Source organism: Lipotes vexillifer, unplaced genomic scaffold (assembly GCF_000442215.2).
Source record: "Lipotes vexillifer unplaced genomic scaffold, Lipotes_vexillifer_v1.1 scaffold1088, whole genome shotgun sequence".
In the NCBI taxonomy this organism is placed as follows: domain Eukaryota; kingdom Metazoa; phylum Chordata; class Mammalia; order Artiodactyla; family Lipotidae; genus Lipotes; species Lipotes vexillifer.
In genome coordinates, this window is record NW_006779738.1 from 1492241 (window position 1) to 1503426 (window position 11186).

The 11186-nt window shown below is 41.1% G+C and overlaps 1 protein-coding gene across 1 annotated transcript in view; it reads right to left on the reverse strand.

Annotated features, from left to right (window-relative positions):
- GPR137B (G protein-coupled receptor 137B) overlaps positions 1–11186 on the reverse strand; it is a 55043-nt gene that overhangs the window by 4086 nt on the left and 39771 nt on the right. Inside the window, exons 3-5 of the mRNA XM_007452956.1 lie at positions 9829–9889; positions 9492–9641; positions 6942–7070 (exon numbers count right to left, since the gene is read on the reverse strand). Of these exons, the coding sequence (XP_007453018.1) occupies positions 6942–7070; positions 9492–9641; positions 9829–9889 (340 nt within the window). The remainder of the gene's footprint in view (positions 1–6941; positions 7071–9491; positions 9642–9828; positions 9890–11186) is intronic.

An 11186-nucleotide genomic window follows, 5' to 3' on the forward strand; every position in this document is an offset into this window, starting at 1 on the left:
AAAAAAAAAAAAAAAAAAAAAAAAAAAAAAAAAAGATGACAGTGAGTGCTGGGTAGGACGACTTCTGGGAATGCAGAATGGTGCACTCCCCGAGGGAAGCGGTCTGGCAGTTTCTCAAAAAGTTAAACCTAGAGTTACCAAATGACCCAGCAACTGCACTCCTAGATATATACCCAAGAGACATGAAGACATACGTACAGAAACTTGTACATGAATGTTTACAGCAGCATTATTCATAAGTAGCCAAAAGACGTAAACAACCCGAATATCCATCAGTGGATGGATGAACAAGATGTGGCACATCCATACAAAGAAATATTAATTGGCCATAAAAAGGAACAATTTGGATGAACCTTGAAAACATTATGCTAAGTAGAAGAAGCCGTGGACAGAAAATGGCATATACTGTATGATCCCATTCATATCAAAGTCCAGAATTGGGAAATCTATATTCACAGAAAGTAGATTAGTAGTCGCTTGGGGGCAGGGGGATGGGAGTATGAAGTTGCTTTCTGAGGTGATAAAAATGTTCTAAAAACTGTGGTGATGGTTGCACATACCTGAATATGCCAAAAACCACTGAATTATACACGTGAAATGGGTGAATTGTTTGGTATGGGAATTATATCTCAATAAAGCTATTAAAATATATATATATATATATATATATATATATATATATATATATATATAAAATGGAGAGAGATTCTCAAACTTTACAGTGCATTCAAATCACATGGGTACTTATTAAATTATTTGAAATGTGGATTCCCAGAACCTATCCCAGAGATTCTGAACTGGGTCCAGAACAGGGCCTAAGCATCAGTACTTACACCAAGCACCCCTCAGGATTCTGACGTGATGGCAAAGAGCCACACATCGAGTATACTGTTACACCAGCTCTACTGACGACGCCAAGTGTAGAGGCTTGTTTATACCAACTGTATTTTGGATACAAATGGTAGTTAACGTTTTTTTAAAACGCCCCACCTGCAGTATGTGCTCTTTTAAAGTCAATGAGTATGAGTTAAATTATAAATCTCCCCCCCAAAAGAATATTTGACCTTTTTCTCCAAGCAATTACAGAAGTTACAGATAGTAATAGGATTATTATTGAGTCATTAGGAATTTAATTTCTTCTCCAAACGTTATTATGCCAAGTAAAGCCACAGTGCAGCACAAAATTAAAATCATGGACTTACTATGCTAAGTGAAATAAGTCACAAAAAGAAACAAAAGAAAAATAAATAAAATCATGGACTTAGGAGCCAGGCTGCCTTGGTTTGAATCCCAGCTCTGCCTCCTACTAGCCATGGGGATCTTGAGCCTGAGTTTCCTCATCTCAAAATAAGTATAATACTAGATTTTACCTTACAGAGCTATTGTGAGGATTAAAGAATTTAATATATTTAAAGTGCTTAGAACAGTGCCTAGCATCTAGAAATGCTATATAACTGTTAGCTATTTTTTGCAAGTTCTGTATGTAATAATGGCACTAACCCTGGTTGCCTTGCCCAAGGGTATTTTATGAACACTGGTGCTTCAGCAAGCCAGATCTGACACTCAGATTACCTGCTAATGAGACTTAACTTCCTGAGTATGATATAAAAATGGGAAAGGGTTTTCTATTTATGATTTTGTATCATGAATTCACTCCCTCAGGATGAATTAGGAGATAATGTCCTTTAGGGCATAAAGAATCATTTTAATTCACTAACATGCTACTGCAGATGAGCAGTTATCAGTGTGGTCCACGGACTGCTGGAGCCCCCCCCCGCCCCCCCCAGAGGCTTTCAAGAATTGACAAGGTCATACCTATTTACATTATTAGCATATTAAGATTCTATTTGCCTTTTCCATTGTGTTCACATTGGCACCAATGGAGCAAAAGCAGTAAAAGTGCTAGTGCATTAGCAGATTTCAAAGCAGTGGCACCAACTGCGCTAGCAGTTACCAGGTTCTTCCCCCACTACACAATCACAGTTAGAAAAAGGTTCATTTAAGAAGGTCCTAACAAAGCAGGAAAAACTGACCAATTTTATTATAAGGAAAAGAACCTGCACAACTCTGAGCTGTAGCTACTTTTTTCATGCAACTTGAAAACTCATGACAACCATGGTTTTTCAGATGTGGGCATCTGGCAGACATTGTCTCAAAAGTGAATGAACTGAGCTGTCAATTCAAGGAAAACATATGACAGCATTTGTTGCCACTGATCAAACTTGAGCATTGAAGCAAAAATTAAAGCTTTGGAAAACTTGTATTCCCCACCATGAGCTTGGCAGCTTCCCAATATTTAAAGGTTTTTCTGATGATCAGTGGTAATATTCATGAATGAGATATATATTTTTTGATATTGTATAATAAAAACTTAACTTTTGGAAGACATGTATAACTCAATAAACGAGAATTTTCCAAATGACCAATGCATGGTATTAAATACAAAACCATGCACGGGTAAAAGATCCATTTGAAGTGCAAGGTAAACCAATGGATGTTAATGTATAACACAACCTTTAAAGTTCACTGATATGGTTTTAGATTCCATATTGCAGCTAACTTTTAAGAAATCACAACTTGTTGAGTTTGAGTGTATATTAACATTCACAATTATGCTAATAAAAAAGCTATTAAAATACTCATTTTTGCAACTATGTATCTCTGTGAAGCTGGATCTTCATATACTTCAACCAAAACAACACATATCACTACAGACTGAATGCAGCAGCAGATATGAGAATCCAGCTGTCTTCTATTAACCCAGACATTAAAAAGAGTCACAGAATTTTAAAACAATGCTACTCTTCTCACTAATTTGTTTTGGAAAATATAGTTCTTTTTCATAAAAAAATTTTATGGTCACATGTTATAGGTTTATTATTTACAATGAATTAATAAATGAGCATTTAAAATTTTTCTTACACACATACACACCTCCAAACAAACTTTTTGCAGTCCTCAATAATTTGTCAATGTAACCCCAAATAGCCAAAGCAACCTTGAGCAAAAAGAACGAAGCCGGCAGCATCACGTCCCCTGATTTCAAACTATATACAACTACTGAAGCCCATGCGCCTAGAGCCCGTGCTCCATAACAAGAGAAGCCACTGCAATGAGAAGCCCGTGCACCGAAACGAAGAGTAGCCCCTGCTAACCGCAACTAGAGAAAGCCCACGCGCAGCAACGAAGACCCGACACAGCCAAAAATAAATAAATATTTTTTTAAAAAGGGATGAAAGACTTGAAACCATAAAACTCCTAGAAAAAACATAGGCAAAACGTCCTTGACATCAGTCTTGACGATTTTTGGATCTGACTCCAAAAGCAAAGGAAACAAAAGCAAAAATATACAAGTGGGACTACATGAAACTAAAAAGCTTCTGCACACCAGAGGAAACCATCAACAAAATGAAAAGGCAACCTACTGAATGGTAGAAAAATATTGGCAAATCCTAGATCTGATAAGGGGTTGATATACAAAATATATAAAGAACTCATACAACTCAATAGCAAAACAAAAAACAAACAAAAACAAAAAAACCCACCACAATCTGATTTTAAAATGGGCAGAGGATCTGAACATTCTTCCAAAGAAGATGGCCAACTGGTTACATGAAAAGATGCTCAATGTCATTAATGATCAGGGAAATAAAAATCAAAACCACAATCAGTATCTCTGCATACCTGTCAGAATGGCTATAATCAAAAAAAAAAAAAAAAAGGAAAGAAAGAAGTGTTGGCAAGGATGTGGAGGAAAGGGAATCCTTGAATCCACGTGCACTGCTGGTGGGAATGTAAATTGGTGCAGCCACTACAGAGGTTCCTCAAAAAATTAAAAACAGAACTACCACGATCCAGCAATTTCTCTTCTGCATATTTATCTGAAGAAAGCGAAAACACTAATTCAAAAAGATATATATACCCCCATGTTCACTGAAGCATTATTTACAATAGCCAGGATGCGGGAACAACCCAAGTGTCCACCAATGCATGGATGGATAAAGAAAATGTGATAACACACACACTAGAAATATTCAGCCGTAAAAAGAATGAAATCTCCTGGTAAACCACAATGGAAAAGAATATGAAAAAGAATACATATATGTATAACTGAGTCACTGCTGTACAGCAGAAATTAACAACATTGTAAATCAACTATACTTCAATAAAATTTAAAAAAAAGAAAAAAGAATGAAATCTCGCCATTTGCAAAAATATGGTTGGACCTTGAGGGCATTATGTTGTGAAACAAGTCAACTAGAAAAAGGTAAATACCATATGATCTCACTTATATGTGGAATCTAAAAACAAACAAACCCCAAGCTCACAAATATAGAGAACAGACTAGTGGTTGCCTGAGGTTGGAGGTGGGTGAAATGGGTGAAGAAAGTCAAAAGATACAAACTCACAGTTATAAAATGAATAAGTCATGGGGATCCATGTACAACATGGTGACTATAGTTAATACTGTATTGCATATTTGAAATTAGTTATAAGAATGGATCTTGGGCTTCCCTCGTGGCACAGTGGTTAAGAGTCCGCCTGCCAATGCAGGGGACACGGGTTCGAGCCCTGGTCTGGGAGGATCCCACATGCCGCGGAGTAACTGGGCCCGTGAGCCACAACTACTGAAGCCTGCATGCCTAGAGCCTGTGCTCCGTAGCAGGTGAGGCCACTGCAATGAGAAGCCCTCGCACCCACTCACTGCAACTAGAGAAAGCCCGCATGCAGCAACGAAGACTCCATGCCGCCAAAAACTAAGTAAATAAATAAATAAAATAAATCTATAAAAAAAAAAAGAGAATGTGCCAAGACCTTAAAAAGGAACATAGGTGTTTATTTAGCAGCTTTATTGAGAAAAAAAAAAAAAAAAAAAAAAAAAAAAAAAAAAGAATGGATCTTGAAAGTTCCTACTGCAAGAAAAAAAACTGATAAGCTATGTGTGGTGACACATTAGTTGGACATATTGTGGTGATCATTTTGCAATATATATAAATATCAAATCGTTACACTGTAAACTAAAACGAATATGATGTTATATCAGTTATACCTCAATAAAAACAAACAACAAATAATAATGTAACAGTGTAAAGTGTCCTGATGCCAAAATGTTTAGGAACCACTGCTCTAGATAATACCCTAAACAGTAAATATATTCAAATACAATAGCCAAGTAACTCTATACACGTACACACAGAGTGTGTTAAGGCTGACACGTTTCCCTGGACAATGAGACCTAAGAGTACAAATGAGACTATCCCTATTATTCTGTATTCACTTAATAAAATAGTACTTTGTTATTTTGTGTTGTTTTGGGTTTTTTTTGCTGTATGCGGGCCTCTCACTGTTGTGGCCTCTCCCATTTTGGAGCACAGGCTCCGGACGCGCAGGCCCAGCAGCCATGGCTCACGGGCCCAGCCACTCCACGGCATGTGGGATCTTCCCAGACCGGGGCACGAACTCGTGTCCCCTGCATCGGCAGGCAGACTCTCAACCACTGCGCCACCAGGGAAGCCCAATAAGATAGTACTTTGAAACTCAACCAGGATGATTCTTTATACTATTTCTTTTTTTTTTCTTTCATTTTAATCAACAGAGATGTGATGGAAAGAACACTAAATATCAAGAGAAAAAAAAACAGTACTTTGAACAACAGTCTTTCACCCCTTAGGACTCAGATGTGCACTCTCTCCTTCAGGCTGCCTTGGGTTTAGGGAGTGTAGTTCCTAAGCCTCTGTCACACTACGAAGTGGTGAGAAGGCCCATGGAGCCGAGGAGAAGCACAGTGAGCACGGGGATGTTTGTTAAGAGGCTCTTTCCAGAAAGCTTCAACTGTCTGCCTTCAGAGAAGGAAAGAAAACAAGGCACTAGACTCTGGCCTGGAGTCCCTTGCCCACCTTCCCCATGTTTCTCTACCACTGATGGGGAAGCATTTGGGTCTGGCTTTACAGAAGCCTCCAGGTGTTCCCAATGCCAGTAAAGGTCAGACAGAGCACAGAACTGCTGTCCTGAAGCTAAAAATAATAAAAGGCGAGGAAACTGACTCTCAGATCTAGAAAACAGTGCCCACACTCTGTCTTCAAGGGCCCATTGGTCAGGCTGTGCTTCTCCACTACCCACCCTGCTCCAGTATGACTTTTTTTTTTTTTTCCTTTTCCTGGCTCACTAGTGACTATCCAGAGATGAATAACAAAACAAAACAAAAGACAAGGTAAAACACACAACAGGTTAGTTACTGTATCTATGCTTTCCCTGCCACCCACACTTTGCTTCCATTGGCCAAAAACCGTTCACTATACTTTTCTGTGGGCTTCACAGATGAGCGATTCAAAATCCTACCACTAGTTCCTATGGATGGGATAATTCAGGGAGCAAAGTTTCCAGGAGCCTCCCCACTCCACCGGGTTTGGCATTTTCTGTCCCACCCCCATAAAGACATTTATATGTGAAGCTGGTTGAGCAGAAACGTGACCAAATTGGGGGAGTGACTTTAGCATTCTTCACAATAAGGTTGTATCTCCCCATCACTCCACCCCCTAATCACCATCCAGCACAACACAGGGGTGAAGAGCTGAATTACCATTCTCTATTTTCCTTTGCTAAAATAAAGCCTCTACCTTTGGCTCACAGCAAGTCAAGGCTCAAATACTAGTGACGTGGCTGTTTCATTAGAATAAAAAGTTAATCACTATCTCCAGGCCTCAAGACGCAACTTAAATTTTTTTTTTTTTTTTGGTAAAATAAAGCTAAACTGAGAAACAAATTTCCCTCAAAAGATAATTAAGGGAAAAGAAAGTCTCAATTAAATAGACAAGGAACTTTTCATATCAGAATAGGATGGAAGAGGCGCTCTACTGAAAAATCTAAGAAAAACTTCCAACTGTATGCTTCGTGATTAGAATTAGGAGATGTTTTCTGCAAATACAAAGTGGTTTACTTACAAGGTCCTTCGCAGAATTTCTAACTCGAAAGAAGTAGACTACTAAGGTGGTAGGTAAGAGTTCCCACACAAAGAGGACAACTCCGAATACTATGTATCCGGCATCTCCCAGCTGATTCTTCAAGTCTGCCTGTTGAAAAGAGAAGAAAATAAGAGAGTCGCTAGGTTGAGGGCAGAGGAAATAAGTTTGATTCGATTCTTTCTAACATGACAGAGACTAATAAATCTAATACAGTGTAATTCCCCCAAAAATGTGCATGTTGAAATCAGATACTACGAATGGTCCAGACCTCAGGTGGGGAGTCATTTAAACCAGACAGGATAGATAATTATCTTCTTCAAAATATTCGGAGACAGATACTGCCAATCTCTGATGTTTTATTCCTTCACCCTCCAAGAATCTTCCTTACATCCATATTAAGTCTCTAAGCTGATTTTCTTTTCTTCAACAACTGAGTAATGAGAATGTTCTGTTGCCTTCTCACGATTCTTAAGAGCAGTGTATCATGTGTTATCCTTGGTCTCATCCTTGCGATGAACGTGTCAGTTTTTAAACTTCTCTTCACATTAACCACATCCTATGATTTACCCTCTAAAGCTTTACTGCAGGCTAGATTGTGTAGAAAAAAATTCTGAGTCCAGGATGTTTAGCTGCCAGACCCGTGAGATGGCTGAGTGGATGTGGCGTAGCAGTGCTCTCCTCTCTGTAGGGCAGAGGGAAGGTGTGTGAGGTTGTCTCTGGGCAAGTCGATCAGAAAGGCCATCATTTCAAAGGAAGACTGCACCGACATCAAACCATAGGGGCCAATCCCCTGAACGGAATCCTTCTGCCTTCTCTACTACATCGCGTGTCAAGTACAGTAACCGGAACCAATCAGGCTCTCCTTCGGAAAGATCACTCTCACGCTCTGCATCTCAAATTCTACTTACATGTCTCAGAAGTGCGTTGTGTGTGCTTCTTGCATTCTACATAAATAACCCGCAACTTGGGGCTGTTTTGCTCGCTCCTAGATTATTTTGGTTGCAACACACAGATCTAGATATGTATAAATAAATAGATATCCCCAAAACAACAGAATTGTTTAAATTGTGATATTTTAAGTTCGTTATAATTATAAGCTCTTAGTTGAAAGAAACGTTGAAATAATTATTTTGTCTTAAAACCAAATCTCTGTTGTTTAATGGGGACGGAGTCTCAGTTTGGGAAGATCAAGAAGTTCTGGAGATGGATGGTGGTGATGGCTGCACGACAGTGTCAATGTACTGGATGCCTCTGAACTGGACACTTACACATGATTAAACCAGTCGACTGTATTGTATATGTTACCACAATAAAAATCCTCGACGTATTGTAAGTTTCTAGTTCGTCACTGCTGAACGTTTAGATCCTCATGTGTTTGATTTCTCACAGCAGGACAGAGCTTCAGCAGTGCTTTGCCCACCTTCCCCCCATCCTATATTTGTGCTGTTCGTTTGGGTGAGGGGCGGTGGCGTTTATTGTGGCGGTTTTTATCCTTTCTAATTATAACATCTTGCACGTGCCTCTTCTGGATTTCATCTTGTCCTCACAGTTCTAACTTATCATGTTCATTTTATTCTTTCCTCCAGAGTCACAATTCAGTGCAATTCAGTGCAAGGTTTGAGCACTGTTGGGATTTTAGAAGTGGATTTGTCTAGAGTTGCGTATTCAGTGTTTTTCCAGGAAAATCTCAGGAGCGTTTGCCATTCAATCCAATAGACTCCTACTACAGACGTTTCTGTTTCTTTATTGTAATGGCTTATCTGCGTGGCTCTTTTCCTCAGCAGACACAAACTCCTACTGGGAGGCTTAGGTCTGTTCTTTTTTGTGTCCCCAGCACTTTGCCCAGTGCTGGAGACAAAGAATCGATATTTCTCAAATGAGAGAACACTAATTCTCATTCTTTTTTATTTTGAGCTTTTGTGAAGATGGATGCCATATTATATTTCACTACCTTTGTTCATTTGTTTTATAATTTATGAATTTCTAGAACACATTATAAAAAAGAAAGAGTTTCATATTGAGATATAAAATGGGCTCTTACTAACACCTTAATATTCTTGGTCACGTTTGTCTAGATTTCCTCAAATGCTATTAGTTTACATGCTCCATTTAAAAAAACTTCATAATTTTATGTATTTTCTGAAACCTGGATACAATTTGTTTTTACCTTTGCAAATTTCACCCTTTAATAACATCATATTACATTTATATGAAAGCACTTAAAAAATTTAAGTACTGCTTGACAAAAGCCCCAGAAAGTAGAAAGAAGTGTGTGTGTGTGTGTGTGTGTGTGTGTGTGTGTGTGTGTGTGTGTGTTTCCTAATTTTCTCAGAAGACATGTGAGCTGGAACAAGGCAGGAACTATGATCCCACTTTACAGGTGAGGGTGCAGACACCACCCAGATAAGTGACTCTCAAGGTCACCCAGCTATTTAGCAGCAGAATCAAGGAGCTTACACCTCTCTGCCACGTAGGATGCTGCAAAGCAAAGAGCCACCGATCAGGTGGCCCTTGTCGGCGCCCACTGACCTGGTCTGACACATTGTACCAGTCGTAATCAAAGGAATGGACATTCTTGCTCTGAGAAAACGACAGGATGAACAGGTTGTAGCAGGCTCGGGAGGCGTAGAGCAGGATGACGGTCACACCGACGGCAGTCACCTGACACACAGAGGAGCCCTGGAAGAGGAGGAGCCATGAGCGGGGCGCCCGTTCCGGGCCCAGGACCCCAGCCCCCTCCCAGAACACGGGCTGTGTTCGGACCTGCTAAAGCTTCGATCTCAGAGGCACTGCCGTCTCCTCCAAGTTTCTCCTCCACCCTCAGACCTCCAGCCCAACTGCAAACCTCACCTCACACCACACCCACCCCAAACGTCAAATTATCTTCATAGAGATGCTTCAAAACCTGGGACTTGATCTGGAGATGCCTGAAAACAGGAGCCATTTGCCTAAGGCCTAGGTTTGGAAGAACAAGGAAGTCAGATGTCTTATTTGGTTAAATCTCTAAACGCCGCTGGCTCAGCTCCAAGGACCCTCTCAGTTTATGAGCCCAGCGCCCGGCCCCTGGCTTGAGGACAACAAAACCACCTCAGAGGGATGGCAGCTGGCAGACAGTGCTGCTGTGGACAGTGGCTCTGGGCGGTGAGCACTTCCTCAAGACCCAGCATCCTCTAGGCGGGAGTGCTGGAGTCCCCATGTGACTCAGGGCTTGCAATTCTGTGAAAATGCATCATCTGTGCCCCCATTTACGAAGCTATCAATTTCCAAAAGTCTGTTCAGATGACCCCTGGCTAGAAACGGTTAATTAAAAACCTGACATCGATTTTTGAGTTTTGTGTTTGAAAGTCATTAACTAAATCTAAGCTAGTGTTTTATTTTGCCAGTGGTAGTTTATTAGCTTGTTTGCCATAGGGGTCATCTAAACGGCACTTTGACAATCTAAAATGTGACCCCTCCTATAAAAATCACAATCCTGTCTTTAAAAAGCCTTCGCTAGCCCTTATGCATGAGACACTATAAATAAATAATAAAGTCAGGCAAAGTGACGTGTAAAATTTGCCGACATTTCTCAATCAGAAAACGACGCTGCCACAGTAACTTCTGGGATTCTGCAAGAGTTCAGTCACATCACAGGACACCCTGATGAAGGCTTTGTATTTTTGAAGTTGGAGGCGCAGACTTTAATCTACTGATCACTCCTGAAGACACAGGATCGTGGAAGGCATGGCTGCTCGTCTTCAGACCAAAGATGTTACAGCCACACGGGCTGCGAGGCAAGGAAGGCAGGGGGGTGCCCCGGGGCACAGCAACACTGAATTTCCAAAGCAGAGGAACTGTGAAATCACTCAACTGCTTTACACATGAGAAAACCCAGGCTCTGTGGGGTGACAGGCTGGTGGGCCTGGGGTCCTGCGGCCAGCCAGAGCCCAGGCCGTCTCTCCTGACCTCCACTCACCACCAGGCTTCTCAGTGAAGGAGAGTCGGGGACCAGGCTGGTGAGGGGCACCTCAGAACCCCTGCTCCAGGCAGCGGACCTGCCCCTCTTGGTTTTTGTTTTTGTTTTTTTTTGCGGTACGCGGGCCTCTCACGGTTGTGGCCTCTCCCGTGGCGGAGCACGGGCTCCGGACGCGCAGGCTCAGCTGCCACGGCTCACGGGCCCAGCCGCTCTGCGGCATGTGGGATCCTCCCGGACTGGGGCACGAACCCGTGTCCCCTCCATCGGCA